This window comes from Pinus tabuliformis, chromosome 9 (genome assembly GCF_031772625.1).
Source record: "Pinus tabuliformis cultivar Carrire ecotype Pingquan chromosome 9, CPIR1, whole genome shotgun sequence".
Taxonomy (NCBI): domain Eukaryota; kingdom Viridiplantae; phylum Streptophyta; class Pinopsida; order Pinales; family Pinaceae; genus Pinus; species Pinus tabuliformis.
In genome coordinates, this window is record NC_142307.1 from 1,602,972,989 (window position 1) to 1,602,994,412 (window position 21,424).

The following is a 21,424-nucleotide window of genomic DNA, read 5'->3' on the forward strand; positions in this document are numbered from 1 at the left end:
AATGGCACACGGTTAATTTTTTTTGGCATAACCGTTGGTGTTTTGTTTGATTTAAATTTGGGTGGAGTTTCATTTTGGAATACCATATAAGTTGGTGGTGCCACATGGGTGGTGGTGTGAGGGTGCCCGGGAGGTGGGCTGGCCACACTGGCTGGGTGAGTTCAAGCCTCGCCACCCTCATTGTAATGTTGACAAGTGTTGTTTGTTGGGGTGTGGGTCGGGTCCACCGAAGGTGGCCCGCCTACCGCCCACATAATATGTTGTAATTGTTTACATAAATGTGTATGGTGGTTGGAGGGTCCGGTAGGGTCATGGCCGTCGACCCTATTTTTAATATAGTTTGATTTTTTTAATACATGTTGGAATTTGGTTCCGATGTGGGTGGCGGGGGTCATGGTCCGCCACCTCTTTTAATATATATATATTTATTATCTTTATTACAATAAGACCTTATTTTTTCAATTTTGTCTAATATAAGCGATATTAGACAAATTAAGTATCCAACAAATTTGCCCACTCTCGATACCTAGATTCCATGTCTGGGACTCGTTCAATTTGTAGGAAACTTAAACCTGGCCCACAACCCAACTTTGACCACAATTTTTACTAGCTCTTTCTCCCTCATACGAGCTTGGATTTGAGTGTCGTTCACACCTTTGGAATCAGGGCGACAAGCACTTTGATCTGGTGATAGTTTGGGAGCAATATGACCACTTTAAATTTTCACCCTTTCTGAGTCCTCTTGGACTTTTGCATGTGTCTGGAGCCACTTGGATCAACCCTCCCTACTGAGGAGCGTTTGGTCCTCCAAAAGCATGAAAATAATCTGCCACTTCTTTGTACCTTGTCTACACTTACAAATGTCTGATAAGTCACCCTTCTCCTTCACCTTTATCCTTTGGAGCCATAAGTGATGAGCCGTCACCTGCAACCTCTGGAAACCTATAGTACATTGTTTTGAAAGTTACATGCTTGAATTACATGACCAACTAATGACCCAAGCATCCCATCCTTGCCATGAGTTTGTAACACATACTCGGTGGTCAAGTTTATATCAAAATGGAAACAATACCCCAGTTAGGAAAACAAGGCCAAGATATCATTATGGCTTCAACAAGTGATGGAAGACACATCATCACTGAAACACATGATTTACAAAATAAGGCCAAACACTATTGTTACTTTGACAAGTGATGGAAACACAACGTCACTTTCATAGTTTAAAATGCATCACAAAATAAGACCAGACATCATTGTTGCTTAACATGTGATGGAAAACACATCATCACTTTTACATCTTAGAATGCAACAAATGATTTACAAAAGCACGACCATGACAAGCTAACATATTTAGAAACCATTTTTCACTTATCGATGTGAATGGGTCATCCCCCTATGGTGGTTTTTCTTGTCGAACAACTATTTCACGTGGTTCACGCATAGATGCTTTGTCCTTGCGATGCTGCTTTGGATGGAGCCTCCAACATGTGGCTCTTTGATGGCCACCTCTATTGCAATGACTAAAATAAGTCTCTTTCCTCCAAATCTTCTTTACCTTCTTTTTTTCCTGTTGTTGAGAGGGTCTTTCATGCCTCATCCTTTTGTGTGCTACTATTATTTTCCAAAACTCAACAAATGTATGGTTATGTAATCCAAGAAAAGTACATGTTTTTAGATGCCATGTTTTACATTCAACATTAACAACATGATTATAATCGAAATGAATTTTCAAATATCGATACTGGTTATACCTTTTCTTGTTGTCTTTGGTGTCATTATGGCAATGAAAGCTTGCCTCAGCTCTTTCCTTGCAATGGGCACTGCCGTGGGATGATGGGTATGTGTTCCCATCACTCTCTTTCCTCAGAAGCATCTAACACCCTTGAGCATTCTCCTTCGGTGTATCCCAAGCTTGCAAACTGAGGTCTCTACACAACCTCCAATGGTTGAGTAATGCCTTGACTATTAATTCCCTTTTCCTTCATACCCCATTCTCTTCAATAGTTTGGAGCCAATTCCTGTGGTATGGTTTTCAAAAATAGTAAAATCATCATCAGGAAACATACATGAAGTCAGAGAACTAATTTTTACCTCACACGGGTCATGATGCAGCTTTTCTAAGGCCTCGACCTTACATTGCAACTGTCGTAGAAAGCTATGTTTCTACTCTTCCTTTTCTTGTAGAAGCACCTTCAATTTAGTGTTATCTACTTGAAGACTCTAGTTTTTGTGCTTCAGTTCTTCCAAGGCCTCTTCCATGGCTCGCAACTGAAGCTGCAGTCGCTGCTTTTCCTATGTCTCATTTTGTAGAGCCTCATACATTATTTCCACCCTTTGGAAAACTTTGAGCATGGTCTCGTACATCGCTTTGTCATCCTCCATCATTGCACGTTCAGTTGTTCACATTCGCAATTCACATGCATCTAAACACTACCTTGATACCAAACTTGATCTGAGTTGACTCAACTCCTTGATTTAAACAAGAAATTTTACTTTCGTGATGTTGTTAGAATTTCATTTAAAAGAGCATAAGGAAACATATATGCATGCTCTAAAGAAGAGGGAACGTGACAAGAATCAACAATATAAAACACAAAACGTTGATAACGGAGTTCATCCAGGAGGGACTACGTCTATGAGCCTTGGTGTCAAGATGGTGTAGGTCGTTGCATTAAGTGCTAGAAAAAGTGATGATGTACATGAATGTGTTTTTTCTATCATGCAAAGAATATGCCCTCATGTAGGAGTGGCTCCATGAGTTGTTCCACTACAAGAACTCTCATTCACAAAAGGACTCTTATCAGCATGACATAATTTCACGTATGATAATAATGACCATCCCACCAACATGGCATCGAAGGGATGTCAATCCAAACATACATGACAACACATGAGTATCTCGTCAACATGGCGACAAAGGGATCTCAATCAAAACATGACAATAAGTACATATCACATCAAGAACAAAACAAGATCCCACATCAAACATCAAATCCTATGGATCTATATATCACAATGCATCTCAAGCAAAGAGACAAAGAAGTGCATGATCACATTGCATATACCTCACATCAAGGAGTCATCTGAAGAAGAGGATGACAAACTTCTAGATCTGGCTATACCATCAATCTCGTGGCATCGAATATCATGGAAATGATTGCTCGGACATTGAATGGTGACACTTGCATTCCACTTTGAAAAGTGCCTGAAAAATGGAATGATCAAATGGAAAATTTGATTACACCATCAGATCCATGGTGTCAAATAGTGTAATATCGACTGTCAAATTTATGAATTATGACAAAGTGAAAATCTGGGGCTATAGGAATCTTTTGGATTCCCCCTAGATTCCTCAAAGATTCCCTCCTCTGGATCATCTAAAGATCTGATGCTCATATCAAAATTATGTTGACACCATCAGGTTCATGTCATTGAGAGGTGTAGGATCGACATAAAGTTTGTCCAATTTGGACACTGGAAAAAATTTGCCCTCCTAAAAGTTGGGCTCAATCATGGTTCTACCTGCCTCTGCTCCATGCTCATGGTTCCACCTGCAATTAATTAAAAAAAAATCTCGAACTCCACACTCTACCTTGGCCTCCGTTCCATCATTCTGTCCTCCATCCTCCCCATGAAAATGAAAGTCGGGTTTATATAAAATTTTCTGGGCGTTCTTTACCACGTGGGGTGGTTTGGCTCAGTGGTAATTCAAGATGCTATTGGAGGGAAGGTTGGGGGATCAAATCCCGACCCTCTCATAATTGAGCATGGTTAATTTGTTTTGGCATAACTGTTGGTGTTTTGTTTGATTTAAATTTGGGCGGAGTTTTGTTTTGGCATACCGTTTTAGTTGGTGGTGCCACATGGATGGTGGTGTGAGGGCGCCTAGGAGGCGGGCTGGCCACATCGGCTAGGCCGGTTCAAGCCCCGCCACCCTCATTGTAATGTTGAAAAGTGCTTTTTGGTGGGGTGTGGTTCGGGTCCACCAGAGGTGGCCCACTCACTACCCATGTAATATGTTGTAATTATTTACATAAATGCGTATGGTGGTTGGAGGGTCTGGCAGGGTCATGGCCACCGACCCTATTTTTAATATAGTTTGATATTTTTAATACATGTTGGAATTTGGTTCCGATGTGGGTGGCGGGGGTCATGGCCCACCACCTCTTTTAATATTTTTATTTTTATTTTTATAACAATAAGGTTATTTTTTCGATTTTGTCTAATATAAGGGATATTAGAAAAATTAAGTTTCCAACAAATTCACCTGCTCATGATACCTAGATTCCATGTCCGTGACTCAGTCAATTTGTAGGACACTTAAACCTGGCCCATAGACCAACTTTTACCACAAATTTGACTGGCTCTTTCTCCCTCATACAAGCTCGGATTTGAGTGTCATTCACACCATTGGAATCAAGGTGACGAGCACTTCGATCTGGTGCTGGTTTGGGAGCAATATAACCACTTTGATTTTTGACCCTTTCTGAGTCCTCTTGGACTTCTGCATGTGTCTGGAGCCACCTGGATCATTATGGCTAAGGAAATTAGCAGAAGCAATGACTAAGGCTTTGGAAAGGAAAATGGCATTTTTGGCACAATTATTTATGAAAATAATGGAAATTAGGAGAAAAGGAAGGTGAGAGGTCACATGTTTCATGTGAGGAGAAGATTGAAGGAAAATAACGGGAAATGAATAAAATAGAGGCCTCATCAATAAAAAAGATTATGAGGATCAGTTGTAAAGCTCTTAGTCAGTGTAAGATCTTGGATCAACCTTTGTCATTTCGGTGTTGGAGCACTCTTATTATTCTCTCTCATTAGTATCTCTCTCTCTCATACTCTTGGAGACTTAGAGTTTTCTTGGTGCACTTTGGCATTATAGAAAGAACAAAAAATAAGGCAAGAGGAAGTGAAGATCAAACAGGGAAACACAGTATCAAGTAGCTACAATAGGCTTCATTATAGGTATCGAATTGCATGTGTATTTTTCTTGCTAGATTTGGCATGCATAGGATTTAATGTGCTTCTTTTCTACCATTGCATGGGTATTTCCAAGTGTGACAGTATTTTCAGCCTAGCCTTTCCATTTCCTGATAGCTTTGATGAGATGGGTTCTCTCATTCAATTTATGTGGGATGGTTGGATTGGATTTGAAGCTAACTGGGGTGGACCTCTGAATTGACAAACACATAGTGTAGTGGTCCCTGAACTTGACTGAGGATCATGAAGCCACTGACCTAGAAACCCCTTAAACAAATCATGGGTTTGCGGTAAAGCCAGATTGTGTGCCTCGATGGGCCTAGGAATCCTTGTCGGTGAATGGCAGGATATTCGACAAAGCAAAGAGGTGGATTTTCTCTCTGTTGGACATAGTGGTTCCGGGATAGAATGCACAGTAAAGCCTTGAGAGTATGTCTCAGTGTAGGGCATAGTTTATGCAAGAGCATCTAGCTAACGGGTCATCATGATAGAAGGTTGTTTGGTCTCTGAGAGGACTGAGAAGGAAATTTCTAAGTGAACACTGTAGCTATTTTTTTGTGTTATTTTAATTTAGTAAAGAACAATCTTTAGGAAGGTAGAGGATTAATTAGTCAAATTGTTGCAAGTAATTATTTTTATTTTCATGTCAACTTTTATAGGTTGTAACATAGGACAATAAATAGTTTTTGAACTAAAAAATGTAACCAACAGCAGTTAGGAGAAAACAGTTTCCAGACAATTATTGAAAAGGAACAGAATGCAATTGTAAGAGGTTCAACCTTTTGAGAGGAAGAAATATAATAAAATATCTCTGAGCACACAATCTATTTTCTAATATCTTGTAACTGTCTATCTATCATCCTGTTAAATTGCCTGATACAGGGAAAGCACATTCTCTGTTTTTTTTTTTATTCCACAAGCATGTACACATATATGGTTCTATTTGTATTGATTAAAGCAGGTCAATAAATCAAAGCAAGCTTGCAAATATAACTACAGAGTACGTTACAGAAACGAGGGCATACAGTTCTGGAATTTGTCAATCAAAAGAGCGCAGAGGAATCCTGGACGTTTTATTCATTTCGAGCATCAAAGACAGAGATAGGTCACATGCATTTCGAACAGTAAAGGCAGACAAATCACACAGGTATTTCTGAAGAATAAACCCTCTCTGTTTTATTTACAAAATAATCATAGAACCTCTGTTCTAATACATACAGTCACAAGACCTCTGTTCAAATATACATATAGTCCATGCAATAACATTGTACAAGTTTCAATAAGTTTATCATAGCAGACGGGTTTAGAAACCCTAGCCATAATCCAAACCTACAACAACTACCCATAAAAGAAACAGTGCAAGTCTTGCGGACCTCGACTACATATTGTTGGTCGATCACTAGTCATCACAACAAGCTACTGTAACCCTAGCTTACGGCAAACATAAAACAAGTGACAAGAATAATAAGGAGTGACCCTACCCGGGTCTAGCCAGCACGTTGAGAAACTGAGACCAAAACCCTCCAGAATGAAACCACCTGCAACAACAATTAGCAACAGCAAGTGTAAGCATTCTGTGGCAGAGAAAGAAGAGACTGAAAGAAAATATCGAGACAAGGGTTTGAACTTACCTTATAGAGACAGGGCACCTATCACTGAGGGTCACTCTACTTATAAAGGAGCGAGTTAGTTAGAGCAAAGCATGAAGAGGAGAAAGGAATGATAGTAGGGAACGAAGTCTTACCTTTTTATTGCAAAAGAAACCAAAGCCGAACACCCTGAGACCACAACCTGTCCACAAAACAGGGAAATGTAACTAGAGAGCTCAACAAATAGTTGAACAGAAGAAGTCAAGACAAGAGCAGTCGCATAGTATAGAAAAATAACTAGTATTAACCTTGTACACAGAAAAGTTCCAAATCCTAACAAGCAAGCTATTGTCCACAACTCAGTAGAGAGATTAAGCGTCAGGTAGAGAAACAAACAAAGGGAAACTAGTGTTGAATAAAAGTCCCTTACCAGATGGAGAGGCTGAATAAGTTTCCGGGTCAAAATCCAAGCCAAAATACTAGAGGCAACATAACATTTTACAGAGAAAACTGCATAGAAGAACCATACTGTGAAACCCTCAACCTCAATAGCTCGATGAGAAAAATGACTGGGAGATAGGGTTTGAGGACCTCTTACCAAAGCGGGAGGGAATTTTTCGAGGAGTGGACACTTGCCCAATAACCAGTAGCACGGGTACAAATCATAAGTGCCAGAACCCAAATCAATATTAAATGATTGTAATCAATCACCAAATGAACAAATAAGACATTCAATCAAATTGCTCATCATTTAAATCCATCCATAATCCTTTTATTAACGTTGGTAAGTGTGATAAGGGGGCTGGACCCATCAAGTGGTATCAGAGCCAGGTTATTTAAAGTGCCAGGATATGGAAGTTGGAAGACGAGGACATGGGAGAGGTGTGCACAGAGCAGTAGATGAAGGATTGAGGGAAGAAATAAGGATCCTTACTGCTTGTTTGGAGGTAATGGAAGCATGAAGGAGAAAGGATCTAGAAAGAGGAGATGACAATGAGGAAGAAGCCATAGTTACAACAGACATATCATATGAGGAAGGGCCAGAGATGAGATTGTTGATATCGGTCCTGTTGGCCAGCAACAAGCCCAAACCGGAGATTCCTAATTACGAAGGTAGCCTGTCCACAGAAGTTCTGTTGGACTGGGTAAGCGAGTTGGGCAAGTATTTTGAGAGTGAAGAGGTTAGCGAGGACCAGAGAGTCAATTTCGCTGCAACAAAATTGAAGGGACACGCAACCCTATGGTGGGACAGTGTCCAAGCCGAGAGAAGAAGGATGATAAAGTTACCGATAAAGAAGTGGTCAAGGATGGTGGCCAAGCTGAAAGGTAGATTTCTGCCTAAGGATTACCAGGTTGCACTTTACCGACAAGTGCAGAATTTAAGACAAAAAGGGATGACCGTAAGGGAGTATACAGAAGAATTCTACCGGGTGAACTTGAGAGCTGGTTACACCAATGACACCCCAGAGAAGATAGCAAGATACGTAAATGGTTTGAGACTGGAAATACTGGATGAAATTAGCATTCTTTCCCCGGGAAATATAGAAGAAGCCTATCAGAGTGCTATGAAGGTTGAGGAAAATATTAATAGAAAACAAAATGCTAGGGGAGGATGGCGAACCGACAGAGGACGAGGACAGTCCTATGGCAGAGGGTGAACTGCTAGTAATAGCGAAGAGGGCAGCAGCTACAAGGCTCCAGGAATAGCACAAAAAGGAGATAGCACTAGAGGTGGTAGGCCATATCAGTGAGGAAGGGGGAATGGCAGAGGTAGAGGAGCAAATTATTAGTGCTACAGGTGCCACAAGTGGGGGCATAGATCGTTTGAATGCCCTGAAGCAGAACAAGCTGGCCAGAGAGGAACGTTTTTTGCATAGCCTGAGGAAGCTGAGGCACCACCCCAAGAAGCAGAAAATGTATTGGAAATAAGGGAGGCCTTAGTTCTGAACAAAGTTTTGCTGAAACTAGCTAAAGAAACAACTGAACAGACCCAACAGAAAGCAGTATTTTGGATAGTTTGCAAATCACACAGAAAGTGCCACAAGTTGATCATCAACAGTGGGAGTACAAATAATTTGGTTGTCACCGAGATGGTAGAGAAGTTGGGTTTGAAGTGGCTTAAGCACCCCACCCCTTACAAGGTGTCATGGCTACAGAAAGGCCACCAGTTGTTGGTTGATGAATAGTGTGAAGTTGAATTTCACATTGGCAGGTACAAAGACAAAGTTATCTGTGATTTTATTCCAATGGACATGTGTCACATACTACTGGGAAGACCATGGCAGTATGATCGAAAGGTAGTACACGATGGAAAGACAAACTGCTACAAGTTTTTTAAAGATGGGATCAAGCACACGCTTGTACCCATCAAGGAAGAGGAGACAACAGAAGCAAGCGGGACGAAAGTATTGCTAATAGGTGGGAAACAGTTTGTGAAATAGATCGAGGAAAGTGAAGTGAACTATGTTGTTGTGAGGAGGGAAAAGACGGTGCTGTTGCACATAGAAATATCTGATTTGCCTGCAGAAATTCAAGAGATGCTGCAGGAATTCAGTGACATTATAGTTGATGATTTTCCGGACAAGTCGCCTCCAAAAAGAAGCATCAGTCATCATATCAATTTTATGCCCGGAGCAAGCCTACCAAATAAGGCAGAATATTGGATGAGCCCCAAAGATAATGAGGAGATCAGGAAACAGGTGTAGGAGTTGCTAGATAAAGGGCTGATAAGGGAAATCTTAAGCCCTTGTGTAGTGCCAACAGTTCTCGCTCCCAAGAAAGGAGGAGAATGGCGGATGTGCACGGATTCACGGGCCATCAATAAAATCACTATTGGGTACAGATTTCCACTACCACAGATGGAAGATATGATGGACTGCCTTAGTGGGGCAACATCCTTCACGAAGATTTATCTAAATAATGGCTATCATCATATCTAGATCAGGGAAAGAGATAAGTGGAAGACAACCTTCAAGACTAATGAAGGGTTGTACTAGTGGCTGGTCATGTTGTTCACTTTGAGTAACGCCCCTAGTACTTTTATGAGATTGATGAACAAAATGCTGAAAGAGTTTATCTTCAAGTTTTTGATAGTGTACCTTGATGACATATTAATTTTTAGCAGGACTAAGGAGGAGCACCTTCAACATGTTCAAAGAGTGCTGGAGAAATTGCAGCAGAATAAATTGCTGAAAATTTTGAAAAAATGTACTTTGCTACAAAGAGAACTGGTTTATCTAGGCTTTGTAATTGCAGAAAATGAGTTGAAGATGGACCCAGAAAATGTTACAGCAATCATTAACTAGCCATCTCCGGAAATCTTGTTTGAGGTATGTAGTTTTCATGGGCCGGTGAGTTTTTATCGCAAATTTATAAGAAATTTTAGTGAAATTTACGTGCCTATGTTGGACAATATTAAAAAGGCAAGTCAACCTTTTTGTTGGACTAAGGCAGTAGAGGAAAGATTTGAGCTCCTGAAGAAGAAAATTACAGAAAGGCCAATTTTAAGGTTACCAGATTTTAATAAGCTTTTCTGGGTTCGCTGCGATGCAAGCGGTACAGCTATTGGCATTGTACTCAGCCAAGAAGACCAACCTGTTGCATTTTTCAGTGAGAAGTTGAATGAAAGCAGGCAGAAGTATTCATCCTATGATAAGGAATTTTATGCTGTCGTCCAAGCTCTAAAGCATTGGAGACACTACCTGTTGGGGAGTGAATTTGTGTTATTTTCTAATAATTTAGTGCTGCAGTATGTGATGCAACAACATAAATTGAACCATAAGCATGCCAAATGGGTTGAGTATTTGCAGAGTTTCACCTTTGTGTTGAAACACATCAGCGGGCAGGCCAACAAGGTGGCAGATGCATTGAGCAGAAGAGCCTTGCTCTTACAAGAAAGTACGATACAAGTGCTGGGTTTCGAGCATTTGAAAGACTTGTATCAGACCGACACGGATTTCAAAGAGGCCTATGAAGCCTGTCAAAATCCCTTGCTGAGGAACAATAGTCCATGGTTGGACTACAACTTGCAGGAGGAACTACTGTTTAGAGGGGGACAGTTATGTATTCCTGATTGTTCGATGAGAGAAAATATTATATGGGAGAAGCATAGCGGAGGTCTAGCCGGACATTTCAGCATAGACAAAACTTTGGATCAGCTCAGACACTTCTATTATTGGCCAAGAATGCGAAGGGATGTGCAACGATATGTGAGTAGGTGTAAAGTCTGCCAACTGGCGAAGGGACATAGTCAAAACACCGGACTTTACACACCACTGCCTGTTCCAAGTAGACCATGGGACTCAGTCAACATTGACTTTGTCTTAGGACTACCTAGAACACAGTGAGGTTATGACTCGGCGATGGTGGTGGTAGACAGGTTTTCAAAAATGCCGCATTTCATCCCTTGTCGAAAAACTAGTGATGCCACTCATGTAGCTCACCTGTTTTTCATGGAGATTTTTATATTACACGACCTACCCAAATCTATTATTTCTAACAGGGATGTAAAATTCACAGGACACTTTTCGTGCACCCTATGGAAGAAGTTGGACACACAATTGAACTTCAGCTCTGCATATCATCCACAGACTGATAGGCAAAAGGAAGTGGTGAAGAGGAGTTTGGGGAACTTGTTGCAGAGCTTGACTGGGAAAAATTCATGGTTATGGGATCGTGCGCTCACTCAGGCAAAATTATCTTATAACGATTCACTGAACTGCAACACTAGACACAGTCCATTTCAGATCTTGTACAGCATGCATCCTCACAGAGTACATGAGTTGCGGGATCTGGGAAAGTTGGAGAAGAGAAGTGCTGATGGGGAAGATTTTGACGAATCAATGAATGAACTACACGAACAGGTGAAATCAAAGTTGCAGGAAAACATTAAAAAATACAAACAACAGGCAGATCTAAAGCGACGGGAAGTACAATTCAATGTAGGTGATGAAGTCCTTGCACACTTACGCAAAGAACGTTTTCCTAAGGGCACATAACAAGCTAAAATTTAAGAAGATTGGTCCTTGTAATATTTTGTGTAAATTCTCAACCAACGCATATGAAATAAAACCGCCACCAGATATAGGAATATCACTTATTTTCAACATGGAAAACATGTTCCCATATACTGCCAACCCAGAAGATGACAGTGTGGTATGGCCAGAACGGGACACCCAAGTTGTAGGCAGTTCTTGGATGAGGGACATGCCTTCGGCTCAACCCCATGAGATCGAGAATATTCTCGACACAAAGGTGGCCAAGAGGACTTGCAGGAAGGAGTATTTATGATACCTTGTCAAGTGGAAGAACCGTCCAATCAAGGACATTTCGTGGCTCGACGCGGCGTAGATACAGAAGGAAGGTTATTCTTTGGAGGAGCTCATGGAACGGAGCCATGACTTTTTCTTACCCCAGGAGCCTGATGCAAGAGCATCTAGCTGACGAGTCATCATGATAGAAGGCTATTTGGTCTCTGAGAGGACTGAGAAGGAAATTGCTAAGCGAACATTGTAGTTGTTTTTTGTGTTATTTCAATTTAGTAAAGAACAATATTTAGGAAGGTAGAGAATTAATTAGTCAAACTGTTGCAAGTAATTATTTTTATTTTCATGTCAACTTTTATAGGTTGTAATGTAGGACAATAAATAGTTTTTGAACTAAAAAATGTAACCAACAGAATGTAACCAACAACAGTTAGGAGAAAATAGTTTCCAGAAAATTATTGAGAAGGAACAGAATGCAATTGTAAGAGGTTTGAACTTTTGAGAGGAAGAAATATAATATAATATCTCTGAGCACACAATCTATTTTCTAATATCCTGTAACTGTCTATCTATCATCCTGTTAAATTGCCTGATACAGGGAAAGCACATTCTTTGATTTTTTTTTTTATTCCACAAGCATGTACACATATATGGTTCTATTTGTATTGATTAAAGCAGGTCAATAAATCAAAGCAAGCTTGCAAATATAACTACGGAGTATGTTACAAAAACGAGGGCATACAGTTTTGGAATTTGTCAATCAAAAGAATGCAGAGGAATCATGGATGTTTTATTCATTTTGAGCATCAAAGACAGAGATAGGTCGCATGCATTTTGAACAGTAAAGGCAAAAAAATCACACAGGTATTTCTGAAGAATAAACCCTCTCTGTTTTATTTACAAAATAATCACAGAACCTCTATTCTAATACATACAGTCACAAGACCTCTGTTCAAATATACATATAGTCCATGCAATAATGTTGTACAAGTTTCAATAAGTTTATCATAGCAGACGGGTTTAGAAACCCTAGCCGTAATCCAAACCTACAGCAACTACCCATAAAAGAAACAGTGCAAGTCTTGCGGACCTCGACTACATACTGTCGGTCAGTCACTAGTCATCACAACAAGCTACTGTAACCCTAGCTTACGGTGAACATAAAACAAGTGACAAGAATAATAAGGAGCGACCCTACCCAGGTCTAGCCAGCACACCGAGAAACCAAGACTAAAACCCTCTAGAACGAAACCACCTGCAACGACAGTCACCAACAGCAAGTGTAAGCATTCTGTGGCAGAGAAAGAAGAGACTGAAAGAAAATATCGAGACAAGGGTTCGAACTTACCTTACAGAGACAGGGCACCTACATTGCAGTCACCGAGGGTCACTCTGCTCATGAAGGAGCGAGTGAGTTAGACCAAAGCGTGAAGAGGAGAAAGGAATGATAGCAGGGAACGAAGTCTTACCTTGTTATTGCAGAAGAAACCAAAGCCGAAGACCCTGAGACCGCAACCTGTCCATGAAACAGAGAAATGTAACCAGAGAACTCAACGAACAGTTGCACAGAAGAAGTCAAGACAAGAGCAGTCGCATAGTCCAGCAAAATAACTAGTATTAACCTTGTACACAGAAAAGTTCCAAATCCTAACAAGCAAGCTACTGTCCACAACTCAACAGAGAGATTAAGTGCCAGGTAGAGAAAAAAACAAAGGGAAACCAATGTCGAATAAGAGTCCCTTACCAGACGGAGAAGCCGAATAAGTTTCCAGGTCAAAATCTGAGCCAGAATACCAGAGGCAGCATAACATTTTACAGAGAAAACCGCACAGAAGAACCATACTACGAAACCCTCAACCTCAACAGCTCGACAAGAAAAATGACTAGGAGATAGGGTTTGAGGACCTCTTACCAAAGAGGGTGAAGTTTTTGAGGAGTGGACACTTGCCCAATAACCAGTAGCGCGGGTACAAATCATAAGTGCCGGAACCCAAATTAATATTAAATCATTGTAATCAACCGTTGAATGACCAAATAACACATTCAATCAAACTTCTCATCATTTAAATCCATTCATAATCCTTTTATTAACGTTGGTAAGTGTGAGAAGGGGTTTGGACCCATCAATAGTGATCCCTGGATCAGACCGTCGATGCACAGTAAAGCCTTAGAGACTAGGAGGCACTCAAATTCCTCACAGTGTAGGCAGAGAATTCTGGTGGCATCAATGTTTAGTGTTATTTTTTTAATGTGTTCTATGAGTCCCACATTCATTTTTGGAATATGGCATGTGGGTGATTGGTTGAAGAGAGACTTGGCTCAGCCAATCTATGGTCAGGTGGAATGTGGTAGTCCCGTCTCCGGTTGGTTCATTGCATTTATTAATGAGAAATTTACTCCCTTTATTTTCATGTGCAAACGTACTAGTGTATATATGGATTTTGATGGCTGATATGTTTATGGTATTTATGTTCCTATTATGTTTGTTATATGTATATTTTGTGACAACTATGTATGGCTCTAAGCATGTTTTTACTTGTATTGGAATGGATAATGTATCTATGATCTAATAAATGGTAAGGCAGCAATTGACATGAGGAAAGAATGGTTCATGGTGATTCTCAAATAAGCATGAGATCTCTACACTTACTTCTATTATTTACACCTATAGGTTACCTGTTGATGATATGTATGAGGAAATGCCTATCATGGATAGTAGGGCTCGGGTTATGGTTTTGTTAAACTTATTTCTTTTGCATCCTTGTTTCCTTGTATTTTTACTAATTTCAAGTGATCATTCCATTATGGGCATTGTCCCAAGCCCTAGGAAAAAAAAGTTGCTCAAATACCAGAATGCTAGAAGAATGTAGCTTTAGCCTAGAGAGTAACTCACCTCGGAAGTGTCTAGGGAGTGTTAAAACTGACCTAGGTAGTGTCTAGGGAGCATTATAACTCACCTTGGTAGCATCTGTGGAGGGTTACTTTGGCATAATTTGGTTAAAACAACAGTAGGACTTAGGGATACGGTGTCTCAATGGCTGACTTGTCTCCTAAAGGTTATGTGGATTATGTTGGATGACCGTGTGTGATGTTTTGTCGATTCCAATTCCTTAAGGTCACCTAGGACGTTGAATATGATCATATTAGCCTCTTGTCTCATGTTTACCTTGGTTATCATTGTTACTTGGGTGGATGTGGAAGGAGGGTGTTATAATGTAACACCCCCTCCCCATTTTACCCGCTTTCACAAGACCTCCAGGTAAATGTGAAGAGAAGTGCCACTAAGACATGAATCAACCTCCTAGCTCTAGTTAAGGAGCTAGGGCCTACAACTGAGACTTACTTACCACAAATTAACATCCTATAGGGCTTACAAGTATCCTAGGGGCCAAAGAACCACCCCAGTTGACCAAACCCTGAGTTGCATATCTTTTTCTCTGACCTAGACCCCCAACCACACGTACAAGTCTACAAGGGTGTGGTTATAGGGTTCCAACTCCACACATTACACTATTTGCATGTGGTTATAGCCTAAAATCACCATGTCATAGGGCACGGTCTCGAGATCTGAGCCACAATTCCAAGTTAACATTCAGACCACTGCCTAGAACTTCTTGAGACTTTCTAGAATGATAAGTTACTTAATGAAAATTCTATTTATACAAAACTTGAACAAGAACTTGACCTAACCAGGCCTAACCGTGACATTCATTTCGTCAAACATATGGTGAACATCTAATCTACAATTCATGAATGTATATCTGATCATAGGAGTTTGAAACTTATCTGAGAATCACCAAGAAGGTCTAATGCCTTCTCATAATAACTAACATAATGCTTTTTAGCCCATGCATTCATTAACCATCAAGTACCTATCAAATCCTGAACAAATCCGTAGCTAGAGCACGTAAAAGATCCATGCTTATAATCATCATGTCACTAGATTATTAACCATGACATAACAACCATCACGTCATCATAATAACGAGTACAAGTGTTCATAGAATACAATAAGAAAATAGTTCTTATTAATTAAGGAAAAATCCAACCAAGTTAGGGACTTCCACGTACCACCCCACCATAGATTGGATGAACCAAATATTTCTTTAATCCATTCACCCATGTTCCATATTCTAAGAATGAACATGGGATCTCAAGACATAAACAACCAAGGCTTCTTGGAGAATAAACCACCTCCACCCTCAGGCTATTGTGATCTCACCAAAACTAGTAAAGAGATCACAAAGCCCAAAATAAGATTAGATGGCTCAAAGTTTCTTTACGAGTACCTTAAGGACTTTTCCTGTCTCCACCCACCTATCGAGGGCTTCCCAAATATTGAACCACCTCCACCTCCAACCCTTGGTAATTTTCTTGAGACTGCCTCACCCAATTCGAAAACCTTCCAGAAATCCAAAGATCAACCAAAAAACAAACCCATCACATCATGGTTATCCAGGAAATCGAAAGGCAAGGCTGAAACCACTGTCAAACCCAGAAAAACCCATGCCAATGACATCAAGTGAACCAAATGAACAAAAGCATGTACCATGCATTCACAAATTAGCCAGGAAATCACACATGGAACATGTTACCTACAAAATCATCTTGTTGAAGCTACTTGACCCAACCTTCCCTTCTTGTCCTTTTCTTTAATTTTCCTTCTCTTGATTTCCTCTTCTTGCTTGCTTGCTTTCTCCTATTGGTTCTCTTCTCTTTCTCAAATTAATTCCAAATTCAAACTGACTAAAAGTTGTGAGTTGATCCTCATAAGCCATTTTATCATTGAGGCCTCTATTTTCTTCATTTCCCTCTATTTTTCCTTCAATTTCCCTCTCATGCAAACTTGTGACCTTTTAACTCCCTTTTATCCTATTTTCCTTTATTTTCATAAATAAAATTCCAATTAATGCCTCTTTTCCTTTGTCAATTTCCTTAGCTAAAATAAACCAAAGTGGCACCCATTAGGATGTTTTTCCCAACATTCATCTTGGAATACATGCCCCGTCACCTTGGTATTATATATTTTTCCTTTATTAACCTTTAATACATGAAATTTTATCTTGGGGGTGTTACATGTAAATATTTATATTTTGTTGATAAATGAAAAATAAGTTATTTTTTTTGTTAATACTCTTGAGAATGTGTTAAGGGCTGTGAGGTGTAACTTAACACCTAACTGTTAGGGAAACAATTGGAATTGGTTATGCTCCAAGAAAGGGGAAAATAAGAAGAAGGAATTTTCCCCTTTTCCCAAGATTATTCAACTGGAATAGGCAAGGATAGACTAGAAAAAAGTTAATTTTTCTAAGGGCTATATTGTTCTTTGCTTTAGATAATTGCATTTCATTATATACACATTGACTTCCTAAAAAAATCATAACATTATTCAACGACATGTAATTATATAGAAAGAACAATATCATCATCAATGGAACGGAACATAAAGGAACAATAGAAGAAATGAATCCACACATAGAGACACCAGGATTAGTTGAAGACCAAGGAAAACCCCACAAGGGGGAAAATCCTTTCAAATTATTCTTCTTATTAGATTTGTTGGGTTGTGTTATATTCTTTCCACGACTAGCCCAAGTAGTTAACCAAGGGGTTAGAGGGGGGGCGGAGCCCCCCTTTGTTGCGTCGATTGTGTAGTGGGGGGATGCGGGGGGGTCACAAGGGGTTTGAGGCATACTTGTAACCCCACTTTATGGGGTCTAGGGCAGTGCCCCTGAAAGTTTTGGTTTTGGACCCTATGTTAGGATGGGAAGACCCACCTATGGTTTTGTGCATGATTTTCGCACATGTTTTTGGACGCGATGGTTTTTTGGTCCATGGTATTGGACGCGATGGTTTTCAGTCCATGGTATTAGATGCTTCGGCATGTATAAATATGTATTATAACATTGAAAGGAACATAATGAAAAATCAAGCTGGTGGTCCTAGTTTTGGGATACAGGGGAAATCTGTGTGTATATGTGTTTTATGTGTTATTCTCTCACATTGTTTATTGCTTGTGTTTTAGAATTCGTGTGTAGGTAATTTTTGTACAGGGTTAAAACCTACATTTGGTATCAGAGCTGTTTTGGCTTCAAGGGGACACCTTTGTTGCTAAGGGGTTTTTCTCGAGCCTGTGGTAGACCCTGTTCAGTGGGAGATTTGCGAGATCGATTCTGGTGGTGAAAGAAGATGGCAAGTAGTGGAAAGATAAAGATCGAGAAATTTAATGGTCAGAGTTTTGAGTTGTGGAAACTCAAGATGGAGGATCTGTTGGTGGATAAAGATCATTGGATCGTGGTAGATGCAGGTACTAAACCAACGGGAGTGTTCGATGAAGAATGGAAGAAGTTGGATCGGAAGGCAAAGAGCACAATACGATTGTGTGTCTCAGATTTAGTATTGTTGAATGTATCACGGGAATCTACGGCGAAGGCTTTATGGGACAAGTTAGGGACTTTGTACCAATCTAAGTCTCTGATGAATAAACTGTTCATGCGGAAAAAGCTATATAACTTGAGGATGAAAGATGGAGACTCGGTGACAGAGCATCTGAATGCATTTAATACTGTGGTAAGTCAGCTAGCATCTGTTGATATTAAAATTTTAGATGAAGATAAGTGCATCAGTTTGTTGTGTTCTCTACCAGATTCGTGGGATAGTCTGGTTATTGCAATAGGTAGCAATGCAACTGCCTTGTAGTTTGATGAAATAGTCTCACCCTTGTTGATGAAGAATATGTGACGGAAAAATATGGAGAGCTAGAATGGTGATGCCTTGTCTGTACGAGGACGGTCCTAGAACAGAAACAAAAATAAGTCATCGAGTGGGAGATCTAAATCTCCAGGAAAACCTGTAAAGGTGGTGTGCTGGAAATGTGGAGAGGAAGGGCACTACAAAAGGGACTGTAAATATAAAGCTCTTGATAAATGAAAAGGATATGATGATGCTCCTTCTGCAGAGGCAAAAACCACCTCAGATGAAGGTGGGGATGTGTACTTGGCTTCTTCAAGTACACATGTAGATCACAAGGTATGGTTGATTGACTCAGGGGCATCCTTTCACTTCACTCCCCATAGAGAGTGGTTCTGTGAATATGAGAAATACGATGGTGGTGATGTCTTCTTAGGGGATGATAGGAAGGCTAGAATCATTGGTCACGGAAAAGTAAAGTTGAAGTTGCAAGGTGGAAGGGTTAGAACACTTCCTGGTGTCCTGCATATTACTGCATTAGCTAGAAATATGATTTCTGTAAGCAAGCTAGATGATGCAAATGTAAAAACAGTGTTTGAGAATGATACCTACAAAATGGTTTGGGGAGCACTCGTATTGATGCTGGGAGTTCGAATTGGAACTCTGTACAAGCTGCAAGGTAGCACTGCTATTGATGGGTGCAACGATTCTGTGGTTCCTGAAAGTGGAGAAAAAAATCTAGTGGTCTCTGGAGAGAAGACCATGTTGTGGCATCAAAGGCTTGGACATATTGGAGAGAAGGGCCTTCGAATACTTCATGGTAAAGGTATGGTAGAAGGTATGAGTAATAGCTCTATGGATTTTTATTTCTATGAAAATTGTGTATACAGGAAGCAGAATCGGGTGAGTTTCCCCTCTAGTGGTAAGAGGGTGAAACATATATTAGAGCTTATGCACAATGATGTGTTTGGACCTATGAACATTCCATCACTGGGTAAGTCTATGTACTATGTATCATTTATAGATGACTTCTTGTTATAGACATTTTTGGGCACTGCAACCCCAAGCATAAATGTCCATAAACTAAGGGCTCCTAAGTCCCTAAAAGTGTTGTTGCAACCCCTAAAAGAACAAGGTCAATTGATTACAACTTCTCCCAGAAGTTCTCCATAAAAAACTGCTCAGAACTGGTCAAAACTAGACCATTTCACCTGCTCCATAGGCAAAGTACATTGCATCTCACCTAAATACACACAGTAGGTGCGTTGCATTTCAAAAATCCCTTCTATGGGGTGCGATGGGCAAGAAGGGACAAATGGCAGTGTCAATCTGCGAGGTGGAGAAGCTTGGAATCCTCCAGAAACTTCACTTGTGACACTTGCTTCTCTGAATTCGACCAGGGATGAGTAAGAGATCATCAATATCCAAGTGGAAGCAAGAACTATCAAAGGGAAGACACTAATCAAATCTCAAAAGCTGACTCACCTCCCTTGCAGACATCTATATATGGATCCCTCATCCCAGAGATCCGGAGGCTGTAATTTTGCATCTTGTAAGGAATTGATGTTGGTCTCTTAAGGAAACATCATAGTGTTGGGTGATCTAAGCTTTTCATGAGGTGAAGAAGGGCTCACTTGCTGAGAGGATGATGTTGGGTCAGAACGATTGGTTGTAACTCTCTTGGCTCTTTCTTCATTATCAATAAAGCTATTCAAGTTTTCCTCCATACTCTTGTGTGATTTATGTTTTATGCATTTGTATGGTCAATTTACATCTGTTCCTAGATTGTTTATGATAATAGATCCATGTTCTCATATAGTGTTATGCTACTTTGATTCTATAGGTACTCTGTGAAGCTGGGTATACAAGAAAGCAAGTAGCAAAGGACTATCAGAAGAGAGAGGAATCGAGCAAGGAACCAAGCACAAGATAGAGGTTGGTCTCCTTTATTCTTCTCTCATCTATCTTTCATAAAGGAAAAAGAAAGTAGTTTTACATTGTTTGTTTCTAAGGTAGCTACCAGCCTTAGTGGGATTAGCAGTTCTACATAGACACTTTTCCATGTAACAAAATGGTGACTCCGCTGGGGAGCGAATAGATTGATTGTTTATCTACATTTGTTTACTTTATAAACTTATAGACGGAGCCTGAAGTCAAGCCAGCTAGCCTTCGAACTACATTTGCTATGCAAGTGCAAAGTAGATCAACGTTGCTTCAGTCAATCTCCGGGTTTTGTTTATGAATTAAACAATTGATTTACAAGCTTTCTAATTGCCCTCGTGGTGGCTCTAGTAACCTCCTTAGATCTACCCCTGTGATTGATTAACTGATTACCACTTGCTCGGACAAAATCATTGAACTAAACTGCAAACTATGACGCAGAACCCAATCAAAGTCTCATCCCTGGTCCAGCACACTGTCTGTTCTGTGAATCTCAAATTTAGCGCACTTCCCTAGTGTAGTAGGTGCGTTGCATTTCAGTTTCACTGTGTTACAGGTGCGTTGATCAGACTAGGCATTGTTCCTAAATTTTGGTTTCTGTGTTCACTCTTTTCAGATCTATTCAAGAGTTTTGTTGCCTGTAGTCAGTACACCTCTATTTGAAACCCCTTTCCTTGCTATTATTCTGCCTCCATTGTGCAAAGAACTGTAAATGTTTTTATGTATTTTTTGAGTCATTTTCAGTTCTCCTTTACAAAGAAGTAACGTAATTGTACTGTCATTTCTTGATTTGAAAGTGTCGCAAGTGTCGTTTTCAGTCATAGAATAGAATCTGATTGTTCTTGATAGTTGATTACCCTGTTACTATTGTATTCGATCTGAATTAGTAGTTTTTCTAGTGTCGAAAGCAAGTTTTCATTTCCAAATCGCAAAGTGTTGTCATTTTCTTCATTTTGA

At 40.0% G+C, this 21,424-nt stretch overlaps 1 protein-coding gene and 1 pseudogene across 1 annotated transcript; both read left to right on the forward strand.

Moving 5' to 3' along the window:
• The first annotated feature begins 7,618 nt into the window (after nt 1–7,618).
• LOC149154900 (uncharacterized) lies at nt 7,619–8,230 on the forward strand. The gene has a single exon (XM_089444247.1). The coding sequence runs from the start codon at nt 7,619–7,621 to the stop codon at nt 8,228–8,230; it is 612 nt and encodes a 203-aa protein (XP_089300373.1).
• Nucleotides 8,231–11,678: 3,448 nt separating this feature from the next.
• The window catches only part of LOC149154901 (alpha,alpha-trehalose-phosphate synthase [UDP-forming] 5 pseudogene), a 60,606-nt pseudogene continuing 50,860 nt past the window's right edge, over nt 11,679–21,424 (forward strand).